We start from the raw sequence: 23,815 nt of genomic DNA, 5'->3' as shown, positions 1-23,815 counted from the left end.
AACTGCCTTCCATCTTTCTGATCCCTTCATGGTGGACCGTTACTTAATATCTCAGGTTGTTATGTGACTGTCCCAAATAGCTAAAAGTTCACAAAGTTGGCAAAGACAGAGCAGCTAGACCTTTATGTTCAAGTCAGTTTCTGCTGGCCTCAGTACACTCTAAACTTCAGTCATCAAGTTTGTTATTAGTAAATCCTGTTTTTCATAAACAAGGATTGAATCCAAGTTACATATACACTATGCTGTAGCAGATCAAATTTTTAAACAAGAGCTAAATCCAAGTTACATACAAGAATTTGTAGTAAACTTTATCCATGTATATATTTTTTAACTATCAACCTTTTCTGTTTCAAGTTTTAAGCTTTGTTATAGATTTTACAGATTTTTAAGCCATACCCAACAAGCTTACAAATCTTGAAATACAGAAAGTTTACACCATTACCTTGAGTTTTTTTTTTTTTTTTTGAGAGCAGAGAGATAGGGGATTTTTAAGAATGTAGAACAGAGAAAATTTAAAGATAAGAAATTTTGGGGATCATTTGTGTGTGTGTAGTGGCAGAAATTATTAAAAATCTGCGAGTTCCCATCAGTGGTAACATATTCCTTTAATCTCAGCATTTGGAAGGCAGAGGCAGGTGGGTCTCTAAATTTGAGGCCAACCTGGTCTACAGAATAAGTTCCAGTATAGCCTGGGCTACACAAAGCAACGCTATCTCAACAAACAAAAACAAAACAAACCTTTGAGAATTTGGAAGTTGAGTGTGCCGTTATTGAGCCATTGACTATTCTGAGGCCAAACCATTTACAGTAAGATGGTGAGGCTTTAATGAAATCTTTGAGTCTCAGGAGGAAGGAGATTGGAGAAGGCAGGTGAATCAAGCTCCAGGAGTGAGCCAAGAGGCAGGTGGCAAGGGAGTCAGAGCAAAGATGAGATGGGAGACTTAGCAAAAAGGGTCAAGAACAAACCTCTCCAGAGAGAGAATTCTGCTGGGCAGGGAGGGGGAAGTGTGTGCCTTACTGGAGATGCCCCGAATCACAGTGGAGACGCATACACAGCAGACCCCAGTGAGCCAAGGAGAGGCACGGCCTTTCCAAGTGCTGGGTGCCCAGGAGGGCGAAGGACGCCCCAGGAGCAGAGGGATGAGAGGACACTTACCATGTAGGCGAGGAGACATGAGCTCTTAGAGTAGGAAGGAGGAGCAGCTGAAGAGACAGCTGTAAAATCTGGAGTTGAGTGTGGTGGGTGGCAGAAGCCAGCAGAAACAAACGATTTACACCTTAGGGGATGCTTGGGAGGGTATTGGCACCAGATATGGGGGGATACAATAAAGAAACTTCCAGCATGACTACTCCATGATATAGGAAGGTTGTTATTGTAGGAGAGGGAGAGAGAGAGAGAGAGAGAGAGAGAGAGAGAGAGAGAGAGAGAATATATGAGATATATAAGATAAATTGGGAGGGGGACAGAAGGAGAATAAAGTGAGAATAGTAGGGGGGGAGGGAGTTTGCCATTATAAAGAGAACAAAGGGGTCTCTGGAGGAAGGAAGCCTAGGGAGGTGGAAAGGACTAGTGTGCCGTCATGAACTTTGACATACATCCTACGTACTTGTGATACTGAGGGAGCCTGGACACCAGTATGGGCTTTGATATGCAGTCACAAGTAGCCATATGTCCCTTCTGCTAATAGGTCTAGAAATTGACTCCTTTTGGAAGGACTACCAATCATACCTGGCCGGGACGGTGGTATCAGTTGCCAGGGAGAAGGAAAAAAAGGCAGAAGGACTCAGTGTTGATATGGTCTTGATGGAACCTTTTGCCCCCATCAGCTCTGCCACAGAACGAGATGAATGGCTGGAGGCCATCTCCAGGGCGATAGAAGAGTATGCCAAGAAGAGGACCACCTTCTGCCCCAGCAGGAGTCTTGATGAGGTACTGTGCTCCCCTTCCAGGCTTGCCTCAGGCTTCTGCTTTTCCTTAACTGTGAAGAGTTTATAGAGGTTTAGAAAAGGAGTTGGAGGAGGTATGTGTGCTCCTAGTTTCTCCTACTTATACATGTAGGAAATTTTATTTGTTTTCTTGTGCGTCTGTGTCTGTGTGTATCTGTGTGTGCCTGTGTATCTATCATGTAGGGGAGGAGTGTTAATGGGAGGGATTGTGTGTCTCTACGTGTGTGTGTGTGTGTGTGTGTGTGTGTGTGTGTGTGTGTGTATGGAGAGGGAGTATATGTCTGGGTATGTGTTCCCGTGTATGTATGTGAATGTGTGTGTCTTTGTATGTGAGTGGGGGGGGGAGGGAGTATGTCTGTGTGTATGTGTCTCTGTGATGTATCTGTGTGTGTCACTGTATGTCTCTGTATATGGAGAGGGAGTGTGTGTCTGTGTATGTGTCTGTGTATGTGTGTGTGTGAGAGAGAGGGGGGAGTATAGGAAGGGAGTGTGTGTCTCTGCATGTCTGTTTATATGGAGAGGGAGTGTGTGTCTGTGTGTGGGGGGGGGGGAGTATGTCTGTGTGTATGTGTCTCTGTGATGTATCTGTGTGTGTCACTGTATGTCTCTGTATATGGAGAGGGAGTGTGTGTCTGTGTATGTGTCTGTGTATGTGTGTGTGAGTGGGGGGAGTATGGGAAGGGAGTGTGTGTCTCTGCATGTCTGTGTATATGGAGAGGGAGTGTGTGTGTGTGTGTGTGTGTGTGTGTGTGTGTGTTTGAGGTGGGAGTATGGGAAGGGAGTGTGTGTCTCTGCATGTCTCTGTGTATTGTAGGCTATTGAACTCAGGACCTTCCTTATACTACCCCAGCTCTTTTCCCAGCTTTTCACTGTAGGGAACTGGGGGACCAGGAATAGCTTAAGGAAGAAGCTAATCATCTCAGTACCACGAGCATCTTTTACAGATAATTTTGCAACAGAGCATTTTCAAATGTATTTAATCTTAATATACCAAGGACCTCCAATATCATGGCTCACTTTCCCCTCCCACATCTTACTGATGCCATCAGCCCTGGAGAAGGCCACTACAAAGACTTGATTTCTGTCGCAGGCAGTGTGCACCCAGTAACCAGAAGCCATTCTTCTTCCACAGGACTTGGAGAAGAAAGAGGAAGTTAGTCCTCTTGGGTCAAAGGCTCCCATCTGGATTCCTGATACCAGAGCCACCATGTGTATGATTTGCACAAGTGAATTTACTCTGACCTGGAGAAGACATCACTGCAGGGCCTGTGGAAAGGTCAGAAGGGACGGTCTCCATCCCTGTGGTGACGTCTATGTCTCTGGGCTGTGCACAGTGAGGAATATCCCCCGAGAAGTCATTGTAGTCTATGAACCGGACAAACAGTAGTTGTGAAGACAGCAGATGTCATCTTATCTGTGTATTCGGGGTTGGAGTAAGGAACGTGGTTGTGGACCTTCCTTCCTCCACTCTCCACCCACAGTTACAGTATTTCTGCAGCTGTAGAGACAGAACCTATATTCAAAAATGAAAGCTAATCCAGGCATGGTGGCAGAAGGCTGAAACCGGAAGATCTCAGCAAGTTCAAGGCCAATCTTTTTGTCTTAAGAAACAAAACAATCCACAGTTCTATAGACTCTTATTTATATTGCAGCTTGCTTGCTTGCTTATTTATTTATTTATTTATTTATTTATTTATTTCTTGCTTGCCATCTTTGTATAGAAAAGAATCAGTAGAAAGTTCCTGTATTTTTGCTGGCCTGGAACTCACTATGTAAACTAGGCTGGCCGTGAACTCACAGGTCCTCCTTTCCTCTTCATCCTGGATTCTGGGATTAAAGGTGTGTGCCATCACACCTGCACCAATAAATCAATTTATAAAGAGGAAATTTGTATTTTGGCTCACACTTTTGGACTTAAGTCCTTGGTCAATTGGCCTGTAGTGTTTGAGTTAAAGCAGCAAGTCCCGGAGAGAGCGTGTAGTTGGCAACGTCATGTACTTGATTGGTAAGAGTGAAAAACATGGAGGAAATGATCCCTCAGTCTTCTTTGAAGGTACCCCACCCTCATGACCTTTAGTTTCTGCCACCTCCTGCTAGTGCCCAAGTGGAGACTTTAAGGCATAGGTCCTTGGAAGGAATTTCCAGTCCACACTGAAGTATAAGCTTTCACAATTTCTTTAGCAGAATGAACATTTATAGTGGAGAGCTCCTTCAGGGATGAAACAGGGTCCCCTAACCTGGTAGGGTCACAGAGACTAGCTGTGGCTGTGGCTGTGGCAGGGACGGCGCGTAGGATGAGGGTGGTCAGTGAGACTGTCAGAAGGTCCTGCACGCTAGGAACACTGGAGGCTGTGTGTGCTAGCTCTGCTGAACACGGTGTTCATGGAGCAAGCCCCTGGGGCTTACGTGTAGGCTCCATGTAAGCAGTCTGAGAGTTAGCCATGAGATAAGTGAGGCTCAGTCACTGCCAAACTGTTGATGAATGGGCAGTGCCGTACAGTGCAGCCTTTTTCATGCCTCGTCATCCAAGTTTTTCTGAATGAAATCATTGCGATGTGTTTTCAGATTGTGTGCCAAGCTTGCTCATCAAATAAGTACGGCTTAGATTACCTGAAAAGGCAACTGGCAAGAGTATGTGAACATTGCTTCCAAGAACTACAGAAATTAGGTAATATAACACTAAACATGTAACCAAAGTCTCTCCCGCAGATCCTTTCAGCCTCCTAAAAGAACCATGTTTGGCAGAAGCATGATTGCTGGACTTGTCTTACTTCCTAGTATGCTCTAACTTGAGCTTTATGGTAAACCCAAGAGAAATTAGACTGAGCCTTTTTTTTTGGTAACAATGTACAATGGTTTTAGTAAGAAAACTAATTATCGAATTATTATGGAATGAAGTGCTTAACACAGTGAAAAAGTAACTTTAAATTTGTGAGCTATTTCAAAGTTTTAACTTATTATTTTTTATTTATATTTTTTTAGATTTATTTACTTTTGTGTATGAGTGTTTTGGCTGAATGAGTGTAGTGCCCACATGTGTGTATGGAGCCCTGAGAGATCAGAAGGGGGTGTGGGATCCCCTGGAACTGGAGTCAAGAATGGTTGTTCTTTGTTCTCTGGGTATACCGATGTGAAATGTTAGCATTCATCACTAATCACCCACCCCTGCTGGTCAGTAGATCTTGTCAATTTCATTCCAGAAAGTCTCACTTGTCTTGATTTTTTTGTGTCAACCTTAATAAGGTCTAGATTACTCTGATAATGCCCGTCTGCAAACGCCTCTTCCTGCCTGCTGCCTGCTTTACTTTTCTAAACTCAGTCTGGGAAGAATGTGACTTAGTGGGAAGGACCTGCCTAGCACGTGCAAGGCTCTCAGTTTGATCCTTAGCACCATGTAAAACAAAACTGTGAAACAGAAAATGATTGATTTGGGCAATATGGCTCACACTTGTAATCCCAGCACTCAGGAGGCTAAAGCAGGGAGATTGTCATGAGGCCAAAGTATTTATATCTAGCGCCCCCGCCCCAGCCTAAACAGCATTCCAAATTATTTAGAGCCACTCCGCCCCATTCCCCCCCCCTTAGCTTCATTATTTAGAAGCAGGTGTTCTGGTTTGCACATCTCTTCCATTGTCTAAATCAACTTCTTTCCATCAGTAGGGAAGTTTGTAAAATGGAGGGTGTACTTGTATGTTTCAGAATTATTTTGTTTATTTATTTATGGCTTACTGAGAGTCTCCTATAACTCAGGTTGAGGTTGAACTTGCTATGGTAAGCAAGGATGGCCCTTGAACTCCCAATCCTCCTACCTCTGGGTGACAGACATGTGGTACCACGTCCACCCCAGTGAATTTTTACTTTATGTTTTGGTACTGAGGACTGAACTAGGGCTTTGACCATACAAAGCAGGCACTATCATTGAGCAGTGTCCCTAGCTCTTTCAGAATTCTAAGGACTAAAAAAATAGGATCTTTTCTTATGGTTTGTAGTTTAAAAATTCCATATGTAACCAACTCAACCCCTGCTCAGCTCTCAGAGCTCTTCGTGGGTATTTTGTACATCATGCATGCTTGCTGCATGAGCACACCTGCTCTCTCCTAGATCACCAGCTGCCCCCGAGGGTTGGCTCTCCGGGGAATCACAAGTCTCCTTCAAGTGCCTTGTCGTCAGTCCTGCACAGCATCCCATCGGGTAGGAAACAGAAAAAGATCCCAGCTGCTCTCAAAGAAGTAAGTGTTTCCATTAAGCTTGACAGGGCTGAATTTCATAGAGAAAGATGTCATTTCCCACTACTCTCAGGGCATGGATTTTAATACTCTGGTGGATATGGCAGATGTCTTGCAGTCTTTATTCGTCTTCCTTATGACCTGAGTCATTGACAGATGGCTGCAGAAAACTCTTTGGGGAACATTTTATTGCAGTCATAGAAAGTAGACATAGAGTCTTTTGTTGTTCTTGTTTGGCTTTGGTTTTTTTTTCCATTTTTTGTTTGTTTGTTTGTTTTGGTTCCTGTCCTGGAACTAGCTCTTGTAGACCAGGCTGGCCTCAAACTCAAAGAGATCCACCTACCTCTGCCTCCTGAGTGCTGGGATTAAAGGCGTGCGCCACCACCACCCGGCTGACGTACAGTCATTTTAAAGGGGTCCTTTTCCATGGGGGAAAGTACAAACTCATTAGCTTTTACTGTTCTATACTGTTTGGTTTGCTTATATATGAAGCAGTTTAGGCCGATTTAGAGAATGCCTAAGAACTATCTATTCAATCCTTCAATTTCTGAATCTAAACTTTCCAATCCAACTTTGAGATCCTTGATAGGCATGATGGCTTAATATGTCTGTAGGCCTCAGCTACTCAGTAGACTGAGGTAGGAGGATCAGTTGAGCCTAGGAGTTCAGGGCCAGGCTAGGCAACATAGCAAGGCCCATGTCTAAAATGGAGAGCTAGAGGCAGGAAGATCAGGAGTTGAAGGCCACCCTCAGCTACACAGTAAGTTTAAGGCTAACTTAAGTTATATAAGATCCTGTCTTAAGAATTCAGACACGCCGTGCAGTGGTGGCGCACACCTTTAATCCCAGCACTCAGGAGGCAGACGCAGGTGGATCTCTGTGAGTTTGAGACCAGCCTAATCTCCAGAGTTCTAGGACAGCCAAGGTTGTTACACAGAGAAACCCTGTCTCAAAAAAACCTCAGACACAAGCAAAAAGTGATATAAGTTTTGTGAGCTGGGTAATTAAGTTGGTTAATGTGCATTTTATTTTTGAAAAGATAATAGAGGGATATTTGTAGTCAACACTGGCTGATTATTTTGTGGTGCACGTATATTAATTCAAAAAGAGGAATGTGGGCCAATAAGATTGCTCAGTGGGTAAGACACTTGCTGCCAGGCCTTGTATCCTGAGTTCAATGTCGGTCCTAACGACCTAAATTTAACCCTCATGACCCAGGTGGTAGAAGGAAAGAACTTAACTCCCACAAATTGCTGTCTAACCTCCACACGTGAGCCATGGAATGCATGTATTCACACACACAAGAAGTAAATAAATGTAATTAAAATGTTTTAATGCATTTACTTTCATTTTATACATGTGTTTGCCTCGTGTAATCTGTGCACCATCCCGATGCAATCTGTACACTGAAGTGTTAATCTACTTAATCTTAACCAATATAAACCAGGAGTCAAATATTGGGGTAAGAACATGGAAGATCAGAAAACTCGGAACAACCTCCAGTTGCTTCCCACCTGTCTCCTTCCTATGATTAACGAGTGGCTAGCTCCACCCTCTGATCTCCAGGCAAGCTTTATTTGTCAGAACACAAACACAACATCACACAATAGTGCACCATGTGTTCTCCTGCCCGTGGAGGCCTGAAGTGGGTAGGGTGCCAGGTTCCCTGGAGGCAGAGCCTCTTTGTGGGTGCTTGGAACCAAACTCAGGTTCTCTGCTGGAGCATCAAGCCATCTCTCCAGCTCCCATCCCTAATTTTTTAAAAAAAGAGGTATGTAATCTAGCTTAGCAACAGCCTAACACACACACACACACACACACACACACACACACACACACACACACATATCCTGATAGAACTCCATTTTAACAGAAATCTCATTTGAACCTTAAACATTTTAATTTGCTTATTAAGAAAGACAGGGTCTTAGTATGTGGCCTGGAGCTTGCTATGTAGATCTGAGCAACAGATAACATATGTGGTCTCCAAAATGCCGCCTGAGAAAAACATTTGGTAGGCTTTGATTATTTCTCCTCTGCCAAACCAGAGAACACAGCTTAGCCCACAAAGACAAGCCAGTGTAGGAATGGGCAAGCCAGGCAAAGCTCTGGGATCATCTCTAAAAGGAAGGCAAGGAAGGCTTTTCAAGCCGGGTGGTGGTGGCGCACCTTTAATCCCAGCACTTGGGAGGCAGAGGCAGGCAGATCTCTGTGAGTTCGAGGCGAGCCTGGTCTACAAGAGCTAGTTCCAGGACAGGAACCAAAAAGCTACGGAGAAACCCTGTCTCGAAAAATCAAAAAAAAAAAAAAAAAAAAGGAAGGCTTTTCATACCCTGCTGATAGACTTCGGATTGTGGGATAGGGACATGAGAATGGCAGATCCCCAGGAAACTCCAGAAGGCAATCTAGATATCCAGAAATGAGCTCAGCCTGGACTGTAGGAGGACTTCTGGCAGCATGCCTCAGGAACCTGCAAAACTGGTTCCCATCTGCCAGAGGGAGTCATTTCCCTTACCTCTGGCAGAAGAGACAACTGTCTATAGGGTGCCTTTCAGCATTTCAAAGCACGGGCTAGCCCAGGCTTCCTCAGTACCACAAGTACCCGTTAGACATTTCAGAGTCTATGCTAGCATCCTAGCCCATCGTACCTCCTCACCTACCCTACACTCCTCCTGCCCAGAGGCTTCCTGTAACTCCGCTCTTCTCACTGTGCTCTCTCTATTTCTATTAGTCTCTGCATTCTGGCAAGTAGCCCTGGTCGGTCATGTTCAGTCTCCTTCCTTCTGTCTCTACTCCTGACTTCCAGTTGCCTCTGGCTGTTCTTATATCTGTAATAAAAACCTTAACCGTATCATGAGGCAGTCATGTGGGCAATTACTTTCTCGCTAGTCTCTATTTTCTGTTGGTCTCTCCAGTCTGGCAAGTTAGCCCTCGCCATGTTCAGTCACCTCAGTCTCTGCTCCTGACTTGTAGTTGCCTCTGGCTGTTCTTACATCTACAATAAAAACCTTAATCGTATCATGGAACGGTCATGTGGGTAATTTCTTTACTGCACCCCTCAAATACAGAGAACACCCAGTGTCATTCTGAAATGTCCTTATGGTCGTTGCTTTCAACAGCTGGTGGTTTGAACTCGGCTTTCTGTTGTGTTGTTGTTCTTGAAAATTAGCCTCTGACCCACTGAGGCACGTGGGACTTCCTTTTCCAGGTATCCGCAAACACAGAAGACTCCACTATGAGTGGTTACCTTTACAGATCCAAGGGCAGCAAGAAGCCATGGAAACACTTGTGGTTCGTCATCAAAAACAAAGTGCTCTACACATACGCCGCAAGTGAGGTAAGATGGACGCTTAAGAGGGACTTTGGGGTTTTGTTTCAGTTTTATGGAGTTTGTGGGAGGGTTTTGCTTTGTGCAGAGCTGAGGATGGCCTGGGCATGCCAAGCAAGTACTGTTAGACAGAGGAAGGCGCTTGTCTTGTTTTGTTTTGTTTTGAGGCAGTGCTCACCAAATAGCCCAGGTTGGTTTATAATTCACCATTTATCCCAGATTGTCATCCTCCTGCCTCAACCCATCCAATGCTAAAATTACAGGTGTGGGCCACCATGCCTCTCCTATTACTAGTACTTTTTGTGGGGGAACCAGGGGTTCAAGACAGGGTCTCTCAGTGTAGCCCTGGCTGTACTGGAACTCGCTCTGTAGACCAGGGTGGTTTCGAACTCAGAGATACCCAGCGCTGGGATTAAGGGTGTGTGCCACCACTGCCCGGTGTTACTAGTACTTTTAATGGGAATAGTATTATTATTTTTTTTTCATGAACTCTTACTCCAGTGTTAGGAATTTTGGAGAGTACTAAAATGCAGATATTTCTGTTGTCATGTGACTGCCGTTTCACACAGGACAGGAATTGCCCTCTCTTCTAGCCTCTCTTGGTGTCCCCAGCTCGTAGTGATACTGTCTCCAACTGCCCTTATCTGTGTCCCAGCAGCAAGTGTGAAGGCCTCTAGGGGAGCGGGGTGTGGTAGCACCTGCCTACAACCAAGCTGTTGGAGGATAGGAGCAGGAGACTCAGGAGTTCAAGGTCAGCCTCAGTTCTGTGGAGTTTGAGACCCCCTTGAGTTACCTGAGACTCCAGAAGGAAAGGAGGGAAGAGTAGGCATGGTGGTACTCACCTTTAATTCCAGCACTTAGAGGCACAGCGGCAGGTGGATCTTTGAGAGTTCCAAGCCAGCGAGGGTTTCATGGTAGAGAAAAACAAAACCTCTGGAGAATCCAGGCGGAAAAATCATGGTGGTGAGCTTCAGTTCCGCTTGGGCTGTAGAGTGAGACCTCGTCTCAACAATCAGCAAGAATCCCAGAGTTCCTCAGTGGGATCTGAGCCAGTCGCCTACTGCTTAAGTCCTTGGTGTCTGCATCCATAAACTGCTTTCCTTGACTGCCCCAAAACAATGGGAGATTCGCTGGGCACGAACATGGCCGGTGGCGAGTAGGCGGCTCACTGCTGACTCAGTAAAGATGAGCTGCTGGAACTGCTGTGTTGTCTATTCAATTGAACTGTGCAGGTCAAGACTTTTCAAGCCTGAATTGCATCTCACCCTGAAAGCCTGTCTTCCCTTGTCTGTTGCTTAGGATGTGGCCGCGTTGGAGAGCCAGCCTCTGTTAGGGTTTACCGTCACTCAAGTCAGAGACGAGAGCTCAGAGTCGAGAGTGTTTCAGCTCCTGCACAAAGGCATGGTGTTCTATGTGTTTAAGGCAGACGATGCCCACTCCACACAGAAGTAAGTCGTGCAGATCCCCCCCCCCTTGTTGTTTTACATGACATTTTAAAAGCACAGAGAACAACTCTCGGAAATCCAAGTTTGAAAGATGTGACCTGTTATTCGGATGATTTAAAAACCGGAGAGGAAAGAAAACCGGTCGGTAGTCCTGTCCCATTGTGTGTGTGTGTGCGCACGTGACCCGGGAGGCCGCTGGAGCTCTGCTCTGGGGGAGGCAGAAGTGCAGGCTGAGGAGCCCTGGCCTTCAGTGACAGTGGCTGAAATCCCCCATCCAGTGTTTTGTGCACTAGCAGGACTGAAAAAAACAAATCTGCTGGCTAACTGTGCAGGGAAAAATCAAACACGTTGAGAGACTCGCGGTTGTTTCCAGACACTGAGTAGAAGGACACGGGTATAGTTTTAGATTAGTCAAGGCACAAGCAGTCTCTTCAGGACTCCAGCAAGAATCTTAATTTGAGGCGTCGAGAGACTATTTAACTTAAAGGTGTATGCCCACGAAGGTGCCCCTCTCTGAGCAGGTAGCTCGGCTCACCTCTCCTCTCATCTGATCTAGTCCACCCCAGAGAGCGTACCCATGTCCATATTTTCTCAGCAGGCTTTAAAGTTAAGTGCTTGGGATACAGGGAGCCCTTTGAGGATTAGCAGGGTGGGCGGTTTTGTAGGCAGTTAAGAGTTAATGTGCTAGAATTGTCTGTGTTCCTGAGTACCAAGCAGGCACCGTGCTGCACTCTGAGAGACTCCCCCTGCCTCCGTCTGCTTTAGGGTATGCAGCGATGGATAGCTTTTTATCCAAATAATGCCTTCTGGGTATTGAGAATTAAACTGCTTATTTGTGACAAGGTTTTGTTAGATTTGATTTGGTGTATATGTGTGTGTGTGTGAGAGAGAGAGAGTGTTTGCCTGCATGTATGTCTGTGCACCACATAGAGGTCAGGAGAGATGATCAGATCCTCTGGAACTGGCAATACATGCAGATGGTTGTGAGCCACTATATGGGTACTGGGAGCTGAACCTGGCTCGTCTAGAGCAGTCAGTGCTCTTAAATGTTGAGCATCCCTCCAGCCTCTGGGGACTTCGTAAAGGTGTTCTGCTGCAGTACAACATACGCTGTCTGCACCTAAAATCTGAAGTTTTGGAAATTCTGCCCTTAAAATTTGAGCTGAATATGTTACAGGCTACTGTGAAATGTAGTGATTTCAGATGTTGATGGCTTGCTCCAGTGAGGTCACAGAGAACACATTTTCCAGGCCAGATGTTGGATCACGTTACCAAACACAGGGGAGCTCCCTGTGAAAGAATTCCTGTGTCTGTAGGAAAGATTTCAGTCAGCAGCGTGTACACTCAGAGGTGTCCCAGGTCTAACAGTTCTCTCTCGTTGCCAGGTGGATAGAAGCGTTTCAGGAGGGCACAGTGTTGTAGCAGCCTTGGCTTCGTTTCCTCCGTGATCCGACAAGGTGGAGGCGCAGCTCAGCACAATGGAGTCAGAGCTCTTCAGATGGCATGTAAAAAAGAACACACCGTCCTCAGCCGTTAGCAGATAAACTGTTTTGTTAGGGATATGCAGTTCCTAAAGATGTCTTTCATGTGTTATTTATTAAAATGCCGATGTTTACTTGCTGGTCAGAATTGTTTCTGAGACTCACACTGAATCCTAAAGTACTGTTTAGAGACGAGAACTTACTGTAATACTGTACACTGTACACGGCTGATGTGCCGGCCACGCTGTTGTCTCTGCCTTCCATCCTGACGCTCTCACTGTTGGTAAGTCTTTGCAAGTAACACGCACATATTAAGGAGCAAACTTCCATACAACGTTTGGTGTAGAAATTGCAATTACAAAATTGCTGGTGAAAATGCAGACTTTTGCATCACTAAATAAACCTACATGAAAATTTTTATATTGCAATAGAGATCCACATAGCAAGCTTCTACCTCAGTAACTGTGAAGTGAAATCCCAGCCGTCTGTACTGATAACTGTGTAGCTCAGGCAAACCTTGAGCTGCGGTCTTCTGCCTCGGCCTCTGAGGAGCTGGAACTAAAGGCCTGTGTCACCATGCCTGCTCTGTATTTAAAACTGCCAGTTCAGTGTAAATGTGATTTTTTTTTACTTGGTTTTCTGAGACAGGCTCACTCTGGAGTCCAGGCTGCCCTGGAGGTCGTTATGTAACCTATACTAGCCTGGGATTCACCTGCTTGGCCTCTCAAGTGCAGGATTACATATGTGTGCCTCCGAGCTCAGTGATCAAAAAACAGAATATGGCAGGGAACCTGTTACCCAGAATCCCCTACTATTCTTAAGAGTTCAGAGACCAAGTCATTGGTGGTATTTATATCTAAAACGATGTTCTATTCTCTATAACATGTATTTTTAAAGTGATCTGAAATCAGTCACATTTCTTAAAGGAAATTTTATACAACTTTGATTTGTTCCCCTTGACTTTCAAAATTCCCTCTTCCTCTCAACCTCTGTCTCCTTTGAGACATAGGCCTTCCTTGTAGCCCAGGCTATCTCAACCCATTGTCCTGCCTCAGCTCCCATGTCCACACTGGACTTTGCCGGTCAGTGTCCCTCACTAGGGAAGGTTCATATTCTTGATTCTGGCCCACTTCCTGTCTAACATGTAAACCCCCTTGCACGTAGCCTTACTGATTAGCAGCAGCAGAACCAAGCTAACACGCCTGAAACTGTTCCAGTGTTTAAATATTTTGTTGGCTGAGTTTAAACTGTCACCTAAAACTCAAGGTTATCCATAGATTATTACATTAAAGGATGCAAGACATTTCTGGTTCTTTATATATGATTTTTAATTCTGCAAGAGATTTCTGGTTCCTTATATATGATTTTTAATTTGGTATGATGTCAAAAGTTGGAAAGTATATCCTGAATGTTATTTTTTCCATTTTGAACACATTCATGAGGCCTTTTGGATGCCACTTGCTACAGATAATCTAGGCCTGAGGTAAGAGATGTAGTTTTTCTCAGCTGTTTCTGGCTATGGCATAATTTAAAGCCCTGTGCAATCTCATAGAACCCCACATACAACCTTCCTTGTCACAGGAGGTGACACTTCAGTGATGGGGTCCTTTCCCCCTCCTCTCCTTTAGACTAGATGCTCTCATTCCTATGTCCTTTATCTTCAGTTCCTAAACCGACTGGCATCCTTCCTACCATGCCCTGTCCCCTGGAGGCTTACCACATGTCATAACAATGCCTTGCACGCAGCGGATAGATGTTGCTTGTTGAGTATCTTCTACGGGCACCTAAAAAGTATCTTCAGTCCGCATACTCTGGAGCCTATGCCACTTTTAACGTTACTTTCTAAATGACAATCTATGGTGTTTTTTCTAGCTGCTTCTAGGACAGAATCTTAAGAAGGGAAACAAGTTTTTTACTGCACTGCAGTGACGGCTGTGGTTCTGATGGTAAACTTGCCTTCTAGAAAAAATAAAAAATAAAGGTAATAGCTTTTTTAAAAAAAAAAAACTAAGCATAAAAATATTCCTTCTCCTTTGGGTTGAGGAGTGGAGGGAGACACCATTCCCTCTCATGGAGTCTCTTGCTGTATGTGTGAACCAGTTTCAAAATACTTTTTAATGTTTCCCTCAGAACACTTTTTTCTTGCTGTATGTGTGAACCAGTTTCAAAATACTTTTTAATGTTTCCCTCAGAACACTTTTTTACTTAAAGTGATAATGGTTTGTATCTTACTGTTCATATAAAGATAGTTTATAAATAAAAATAGCATTGTAAATAATGTTAATATGTATTATAATTTATACAAAATAAATTTACTATAATATCTACTGCTGGTGTGGAGTCCCTTATTAGAGTTATTTTTTTTAACTTATTTTTGACACCATGTCGTCCAAACTGGCCTTCAGTTTTCAGACTTTCCCCTCAGCCTCTTTAGTAACTGGGATTATAGGCATGAGCCTCCAAGCGCAGCTTTAAAGAAGTCTTGTAAGCCATACCTTTAAGGTGAACCTCACTAGCCCCCTGTTGCTAAAGTTTGACCAAGGGAGACATGTCACCTACAGTTACATTCCTAAAGTGGTTTATGTTACCAAGACTGATTTATTTGGTTAGTTTTGAGACAGGATCTCACCCTGGCCTAATATTCATAGGAATGTTCCTGCCTCACCCTATAAAGTAGGCATTACAAGCATAAGCCATTGCGCCCGCCCAAGTTTTAATAAATCAACTTCTTGCGACTTAAGTACATTAACTGGAAAAGCACCCTTTGGCCGTGTGTATTAATTATGCACTGAAAATAAAGAAAAAACGGCAAGTGTCTTTTCCCTTGAACCTAGCTTGCTTTCGTAGTTTACACATTTGGGACCAAGTTAAGGGTATTGGGAGGGTTGTGTTGTGGCCAAACCAAACAACACTGAAAGGTAGAGGTGGACTCTCAGAGAACTAAGTATGAAACGGTTCTAATTGCTAGGAAAGGCTGCATGTCCCTTTTCTGCGTCTAAATCCTTCATTCCATTGGAAAATGGCAACACTTTTTTTTTTTTAAAAAGATGTAGCCCAGGCTGCCTTCAAACTGTTGCTTTGGATTGTAGTGCCCATGCTACTACAGGTTGGTATGTGAGCTGGAAACTAGGCAGAAGATTTCAAAACATACATACATACACACACACACACACACACACACACACACACACACGGGGGGGGGGGGGCAGGGACACGGGTCATCCTTGATACAAGAATGCCAACTTTATTGTGCTCAGGGGCAGATTACATAGGGATCCTTAACTGATAGCCATACCCCAGCTTTTAGGATTTCCAACTGCAGGCCTCACCAGAACCTACTCCCCCGCCATCAGGAACTCATGAGGGTCTCACGCTCAGGGCAGCTGCAGGCCTCATCAGAACCCACTCCCCCCCCCCCCATCAGGGTCTCGTGCTCAGAGCAGCTGCAGGCACAGGTAAACAAGTTGTTTTGCTCCATTCACTCCAGCAGGCAAAGGGTCTGAGACAGGCAAAGAAAGTCAAGGGGCCAGGGGTCTGCAGCTCCCAACAATAAATGTCTTTGAGCTCCTGTTCCTCCAGCCTCTGCCTCCCAAGTGCTGGGATTACAGGCATGAGGGACCAGGAACATATTATCTAGATGCAAAGGAAATTTCCAGCTCACTTCTTAAAGTCTGGACCACACAGTACTTAGAATGCAGGGCAGAGCTTTCTGCCACAAGTGACCCCTGTCAGGACGTAATGTTCCACCAGTGACCTTTCATTTTGCAAATCTTTACTGACCACCAGGAACTGTTAAATATCTGGGAATACATCGCCTACCAAAAGGAACATAACAGAGCCCTTAAGAAGGTAGCCTACACAGTAGTAAGTGTGTTCTTGCCTTCACTAAATCAGCCAAGTACGAAGTACAATTTGATGCAATTTTGCCTCAGCTTGTTCTCTATTGCTGGGAAGTTGTGTGTGACCGGGTTCTACCCAGACTCCTTAGCTAATAGTTTACTCTATAATCTGAGAGTGCCTAAAAAACAAAGTCCAATTTTCTAGAGATTAAAGACATTGATCCCAAATCGATTAGGTTGTTTATTATTACTCAAAACATTCTTTAAGGGACTGGAAAGATGGCTCAACAGTTAAGAGGACCCAGGTTCAATTCCCAGCACCCCTATAGTCACTAACAACCATCTGTAACTTCAGATCCTGAGGATCTGATGGTCTATACCAGCACCGGGCACACTTGTGCACAGGCATGTATCACAGGTAAAACACCCATATTTAAAAAAAAAAATCCTGTGGCACTGGAGAGGAAGGCAGGAGGATCACGAGTTAAAAGACCTGTCTGGCCCGGTGTTGGTGGCGCAGGCCTTTAATCCCAACACTTGGGAGGCAGAGGCAGGCGGATCTCTGTGAGTTCGAGACCAGCCTGGTCTACTGAGCTAGTTCCAGGACAGGCTCCAAAGTCACAGAGAAACCCTGTCTCGAAAAACAAAACAAAACAAAAATCCAAAGCTACAGAGAAATCCTGTCTCAAAAACCAAACAAACAGGGAAAAAAAACTAACTAAAAAAACAAAATACCTGACTGGGCCGGGTTTCAAAAGTCTTGTCTTTTTCTTCTTGCAAGATTTTTACTTTGAGTGTAGGGTGTTTGACCTACACATATGTTTGTGCACCAGAAGAGGGCACCAAATCCACTGGAACCGGAGTTACAGAAGGTTGTGGCCGATCGGTCCTATGGGTGCTGGGAATCAAACCGAGTTCTCTGGTGGGGCAACAAATACTCTTAACCATCGAGCCATCTCTCCAGCCCTCGGTTGTCGTTGATTTCTAACCATATGTGTTAGGGTACGTGCACATGGGCTGCAAGTGCCCGCAGAGGCCCGGCGCCAGAGTTGCATCTAAGATGCAGGACATCTGACCGACACGCGGCGGCGGCGGCGGTCTCCCTCCACACCTGCAGGGGGCAATCGACTTCCAGAACCGCCGCTGGACTCCGGGGCCCTCGGCTTCACCCAGGGAACGTCACCGCCGCTGGCCGCTGCTCCACCGCGCTACCGCGCAGGCGCCGAGAGCACCGCGCACCGCCGAGCCGAGGGAGGGGTCACGAACTCTGACCCCCACCCCCAAATCCACAAACCCAGAAAGCTCCCCTTGTCCCCCTCGGCCTCGGTTTCCCCTCGCATCAGCTCTCTGCAGCCCAGCGGCCGCCGCGGCGGGAGGGGTAAGTCGGGTACGGGACGGCTCAACCGCCAAGTGTCGCGGCTCCGGGGGGCCCGAGCGCCCGAGTGTGCGAGCGCCCGGTCCGCCCGCCGAGTGCCCGGGAGGTGAGCGGACCGCCCGAAGCCGCGGGAGCCCGGGCGGGGACGGTGACCTTTCACCCGCGGGGAACGCTTCCGTCTCGCTGCCGCTTCCTCCGCCCCGGGGCTGCGCGCGTGGTGGGTGCTGGGCGGGGAGCGGCGGGCCGCGGACCCCGGGGCTACGGATGTCGCCCTCCGCCCGCACTTGACTCTTCTTCCAGCGTTCGTGTCTAGGAGGAAAGGTGGGGTCCACCGTATCTCATGCCCTGGGCACAGCAGAGCGCCCGGTAGCCCTTTTGTTAAGAGTCCTGTCCAGTTCCTGCAGATGGCATCTTGTGAAGGGCGGGTATGGCCAGGCTGTCCCTTACCCTTCAGTATGTAGGTCAGCCTGAGTTGGAAAGGACAAGCAAAAAACGACTTGAAGTTAAATCCTCCTTAGGGCTTTCCCCACCCCTTGGAAGTTAAAAGTGCGCCTTAGACTTTGAGGGAGGGGTTTTTGTTTGTTTTAAACAGTGTCTGCTTGTTTACCCGGTGGAGCGATTGTTTTTAAACTTTATGTGTCCGCTTTGGTAAATTTGGAAAGAGATTATTGTTCTGTTATGTTCAAACTACCAAGATGAAAATATCGTTTTGGCAGCATGTTTTAGGAATTATAAGTTTTGGGGGGCAGAAATTCAAGTAAATTAGGGGAGATTTCAGGAAGGTGAGGAAAGTGGGAACTTATTGTGGACCATTTAATATTGATGAAGAAAACGTTGACTGACCCGTAGGAGCCAGGCTGATGAAGCACACCCGTAATCCTGGTCCTCTGGAGGCTGGGGCACCAAAGATGGCCTGGCATTCCAGGCCAGGCTGACTTAGAAGCTGTGTATCCCCACCCCAGAAGACCTGCAGAAGATAAAGGAAAAGTGCTATGTCCTTTGGATCAAAATGTCCTCTAACCTTTGGGTGTGCGGCTTGAACCTTTGCATACAATGTAATTTTTCCATTTGCTGTCACTCCAGAGGCTTGTGGTGGAAGGGTGGCGGGTCACCAAAGTTCATGTGTCCGGGTCAGGCTTGTGTACTGCTTCCGCAGAGCCTCTGAACTCTTGGTTTACAAAAGCTATTTTAATGTTGCTTTCATTGTCGTTAATGAAGATACATGTATCCATTACCACAAAAACAAAACGAAAGCACACATGTTGCCAATAAATGTAACTTGTTTTATCATTCAGAGTAAAGCAGATGAAAGGTTTTGAAGGGAACAAAACCATGGCAACAGACCCTATATATCTAGTGTGGATGTGATAAAGTATGTAATTCTCACCCCAGTGATGGCCAAGACAAACTTATAACACTGTAAGACCCTCTGTGCGTGCGTACACACACACACACTCTACAATCTTTTAAAACTGTCTCTAGAAAAATGGGCCTCTGTTCAAAAATTTTAGGTATTCGTAGAAGTCTGTTCTTGAATCCCAGTCAGCTCTTCCTGTGTACAATCTACACTGGATCATCCAGAAATAGTGTGAAAAGTGGAATTTGAGCTGGGTCTCAGAGGTGAGGTAGTAGATTAAAATGGGGGTATTGAGGGCATTGGACTCCATGTTTTCTGTTCAGCAGGAGAACTGCTGAAGTTTTACCTCCGGGATCCCTTCAGAGGGAATTCCTTGGACCAACTTTGTGCTTTGTAAACATCTTGACATTTGACATATAGCATTGGAATTTAAAGGAATATGAACTTGTGATTTTCTGGGGAGGAGACTTCATCAGATTTTCAGAAAAAAAAATAGTTATGGATGTTTTGCCTACATGTATGTATCCAGGGTGTACAATGCCCTCAGGGGCAGAAGAGGTGTCAGATCTTCTGGAACTGGGGTACCAGGAGCTAGTGAGCCATCGTGCAGGTGGAGGCACCGAATTTAGGTCTTTGGAAGGACAAGTGCTCTTAGCCCTGGAGCCATTTTTCCTGCCTGAGGAGGTTATTTTTAATTAAAAAAAAAAAAGCAACTCTACTATAAACATCTCTAAAGAACAAGTTTTCGCCCTGTTTTTTTCATGTTAGTTTTTTTGGTAAAACTTTCAATTTTATCTTTTAACATAAATATATCCCAGTTACTTCCTTGAAGCAACAAATTCAAATCATTGGATTTTTTTTTAAAAAAAAAATATGACAACTGTTTTGAGAGCCATAAATCATTATGGAAAAAATGAACGAAATCAGACTTATGCTCCATCAAGGACATAGCGTCATCATTCAGTTTCAGTGACCTTTGACCTTGACTATCTTAAGAGCCACCTCTGCTTGCTGTGAAGCTCTGCGGGCAGAGCCTGTTTGCCAATACTGGAAAACAGATGAGATCGCAGCACCACAGCTCCTGAATGAACAAGGCTGCCCAGCACAACTGACTCCGTCCATGCCTTTTGGCTACAGGTCTGTAAGTAGAGACTGTGTGTTGGTTTCCTGGCTGCCCAGACTTGAATAATCTCACAGAAACTGTATTAATTACAACACTGTTTGACCAGTGGCTCAGGCATGTTTCTAGCTAGCTCTTACATCTTAAATGAACCTATTTCTATTAATCTATGTTATCACCACAGGGCTGTGACCTACCTACCGGTTCCCGTGCCTTTCTCCTTTGGCAGCTAAGTGGCATCTGTCAGACTCTACCTTCTTTCTCCCAGCATTCAGTTTAGTTTTCCTACCTAGCTCTGTTCTGCTCTGCCATAGATCAAAGCAGCTTCATTATTAACCAATGGTAATAAAACATATTCACAGCATACTTAGGGGACTCCCACATCACAGGCACCTCCTTCAGTGGGTAAAAATGCATTTGTTTCTGCACACTTTGATATCTGCTGCAAGCCAACGTTCTCCCCTACGGTTTCTCCAGCAGCATCTATGCAGAAACTTAACAAGATCTTTTAGCTTTGAACTTTCATTCGTGAAAAAAAAAATCCATTGACGTTAAGATTACTGTCTCTCCAGCCTGTGTGCCCTTGCACAGGGCAGCAAAAACAGTTTTTCAAGTATGCTCCCTTCCTAAACATATCTTAAACTAGCTACTAGACCGTGTTAGAAATACTAGTTGTGCTATCTCGCTGAATTACAAACTTTGACGTCCCTTAAACCTGGTAAAACACTGCTGGAATTGGTTGCATTACTTCTGGAAATTCTGTTGGAAAGAGCACCGTTGAGTAAAGAAACATTGTGGATTTCATCACTAGCTCTAAAGAGGCCCTGACTAATGAATCCCCTTTCCCATGAGCCACTGCTAACGGTTTAATGGTGACACATATACCCACTGTATATGTAACACGCACAGGTTTTGCAAGTGAATAAGACTCTTTGTAGGATACAAATAAATACTTTTCACTGACTGTAACAACTTCTCAGAGCTTTTTTTTCTCCCCTTATTTGAAGAATCTTAAACATTCAAATTATTCTTTTGGTTTATTGCAGTGTGTTGCATACTTTTATTACAGTGTCAACTCGGCTGCTTTCATGGTCTCTGCAGCCAAATCCTCATGAAAAATCAAGCTGGGGTTATTTATTTTTCACATCATCACGAATATTAGAAATAAATCTATATTGCAAAGATGATTTGGCTTTTTTTTCTTGTCAATTTGGGTATTCTACAGTATGGCTAGGAAGAGTTAGACAGTTATTCATACCTGAAAAACAGCTTAGTCCTAAAATATGAGTATCACTTACAATTTTTAAAATAAATGCTAGCTTTAGTGTAGCATAATTAATAAAAACCCACAGGCAGAAATTGGGATTCAACCTGAAGGTCAGAAAAGCAAAACAGCTAGCCACTGGCTCTTACTCAGTCCAAAATGGCGATCATGCCTCCGGGAATCTCAGAATGAGACTGTATCTGAGAGCTGTCTCCTTTCCTATATTCCTCTCTAGGCTGAGATTAAAGGCATGCACCACCTGGTTTCTATGGCAAATTAGTATGGAAAAGGGAAAATGCTGTGGGTTAATGCTCTGTTTACTGTAAAGATTTGTTGTATTGGTTTAATAACATGCTGATTGGCCAGTAATCAGGCAGGAAATGTAGGCAGGGCAACCATAGGAGAATTCTGGGAAAAGAAAGACAGAGATTCAGTCACAAGCCAGACACAGAGGAAACAAGGTGAGTATGTCTTAGTAAAGGTACCAATCCACAGGGCTAAACATAGATAAGAATTATGGGTTAATTTAAGTTGTAAGAGCTAGTAAATAAGAAGCCTGAGCTAATAGACCAAACAGTTTATAATTAATATAAGCCTCTGTGTGTTTATTTAATACTGAATGGCTGTGGGACCAAGCAGGACTGAAAGTTCAGTCTACACTTTAGTTTATGAAATTACACTTGTGGTTATATTTTTAAAATGCTGTTTATAGCTAAACAGTGGTATACACCTTTAATCCCAGCCCTTGGGAGGCAGAAGCAGGTGAATCTCTTAGTTTGAGGTCAGCCTGGCCTACAGAGTGAGTTCTGGTACAATCAGGGTTACCCAGAGATACCTATTCTTGAAAAACCAAAATAATACTACTAATAAAAATAGATTCGAGCAGATGAGGGAGGGTGACTTGATCGGGGGAGGGGGAGGGAAATGGGAGGCGGTTGCGGGGAGGAGGCAGAAATCCTTAATAAATAAATAAATTAAAAAAATCTCGGGAGGTGGGGAAGAATTGGGAGAGCAGATTAAACATGATTAAAATGTATTGTATAAACTGAGCATGCTGGATGCATGCCTTTAATCTCAGTACTCAGGAGACAGGGAGGTGGATCTTAGTTTGAGGCCAGCCTGACCTACAAATCAAATTCCAGAACAGCCAGGGCTCTGCACAGAAACTGTCTTGAAAAACCAATAAACCAATGTGTGTATATATGTGTGTATACATATATAATTGTCTTAATAAAAATTTGATCATATCTAATATGTGTTGAGGGGAGAGCACATGAGCGCAGGTGTCCATGGAGACCAGAAGAAAGTGTCGGATCTCTGGAGCCAGAGCTGCAGGTAGTTGTGAGTTCCTTGCTGTGGCTGCTGGGATCCTGGTCTGCTGTGAGACCAGTATGTGCTGCTAACTGCTGAGCCGTCTCTCCAGACCTCACAACAGCAGTTTTAAAATCCATCCTATAATTTCTACCGTCTAAAAATGTTTTTGTCTTGTTTTTCTATTGAACAAATAGACAAAGCTCCAGACCAAAGCAATTTATGAAAGAAAGCGTTTAGCTGGGCGGCCGTCGTGCGTGCCTTTAATCCTAGTGCGTGGTAGGCGGAGGCAGGCGGCCAGCCTGGTCTACAGAGTGCGTTCCAGGACAGCCCGGGCTACCTAGAGAAAAACAAACACATCATTTCATTTGAGGGTTAATATTTCCAGAGGGCTAAAGTCCACGGTCGTGACGACAAGCGTGGCGCTGGGGCGGTAACTGAGGGTTTCCATGTTGAGGCGGCAGTGAGACCTCAAAACCCACCCCAGAGACAGTTCCTCCAGCAAGGCCATATCTGTATGTCTCTCCCAAACAGTTCCACCAACTGGAAACTTCGGAGCCTATGGGGCCCTCTCCTTCAAACTACCACAGTGCTAATTTGATAATTAGACAGTGAAGAAAGATGGCAGGAAAATATTAGGAAATCTTTTTTATAATAATTACATAATTGTTTTCTGTAATTAAACCCTTCTGTTTCTTTAAGAACTGAAAAGTTCGTATCAGGGAAAGAACCTTCAGAGCACCCGGTAGTCTGAGCTGAGGTGTTTCGGGCAGAGTTCATGGTGTCATAGGTCAAGAAAGCAGGTTCTGCACAACACGCACATGTCCTGTGTTTAAAGCAAAGGTCGCAGTGATGTGGCTCCATACAACTCGGGTGGACCTGTGCTGCCGGAAACGCCTTGGGTTCATTGTGTGTTTGATTCTGAGTCCATTTTTGGCCCTTAGACATTTAGAAACCTTTTGCTGTTGCCAGATTTGTGATGACTCCCTTACATGGTCTTGTGTGGAATAGAGATCCAGTGTTTAAGAAACTGAGCGTTTTTTTTTTGTTAATTCAACCGTTCATATGGACAGGATGAAAAGAGAAGGTCAAGGAGATTGTACGAGAGAGATCAGAGTTAAT

At 44.8% G+C, this 23,815-nt stretch overlaps 2 protein-coding genes across 5 annotated transcripts in view; both read left to right on the top strand.

Annotated features, from left to right (window-relative positions):
- Fgd6 (FYVE, RhoGEF and PH domain containing 6) overlaps window positions 1-14,421 on the top strand; it is a 118,949-nt gene extending 104,528 nt beyond the window's left edge. Inside the window, exons 15-21 of one of the 2 annotated variants that reach the window (XM_075954196.1) lie at window positions 1,828-1,930; window positions 3,080-3,223; window positions 4,513-4,615; window positions 6,049-6,176; window positions 9,382-9,510; window positions 10,801-10,949; window positions 12,332-14,421. In XM_075954196.1, the coding sequence (XP_075810311.1) occupies window positions 1,828-1,930; window positions 3,080-3,223; window positions 4,513-4,615; window positions 6,049-6,176; window positions 9,382-9,510; window positions 10,801-10,949; window positions 12,332-12,368 (793 nt within the window). In that variant the 3' untranslated portion in view covers window positions 12,369-14,421. The remainder of the gene's footprint in view (window positions 1-1,827; window positions 1,931-3,079; window positions 3,224-4,512; window positions 4,616-6,048; window positions 6,177-9,381; window positions 9,511-10,800; window positions 10,950-12,331) is intronic. The other variant, XM_075954197.1, reaches the window with a different exon arrangement.
- Window positions 14,422-17,428: 3,007 nt separating this feature from the next.
- Window positions 17,429-23,815, top strand: part of Nr2c1 (nuclear receptor subfamily 2 group C member 1) — a 54,640-nt gene continuing 48,253 nt past the window's right edge. The window contains exon 1 of one of the 3 annotated variants that reach the window (XM_075954226.1): window positions 17,429-17,644. The gene's annotated coding sequence lies outside the window, so the exon portion shown is untranslated. Of the gene's footprint in view, window positions 17,649-17,820; window positions 17,963-23,815 lie in introns of those variants that run through there. The other 2 variants (XM_075954227.1, XM_075954228.1) reach the window with 2 other exon arrangements.

The sequence above is a fragment of the Microtus pennsylvanicus genome, chromosome 20 (genome assembly GCF_037038515.1).
Source record: "Microtus pennsylvanicus isolate mMicPen1 chromosome 20, mMicPen1.hap1, whole genome shotgun sequence".
Classification (NCBI taxonomy): Eukaryota; Metazoa; Chordata; class Mammalia; order Rodentia; family Cricetidae; genus Microtus; species Microtus pennsylvanicus.
The sequence above is the reverse complement of the archived record's forward strand: the minus strand, read 5'-3'. Positions and strand labels throughout refer to the sequence as shown.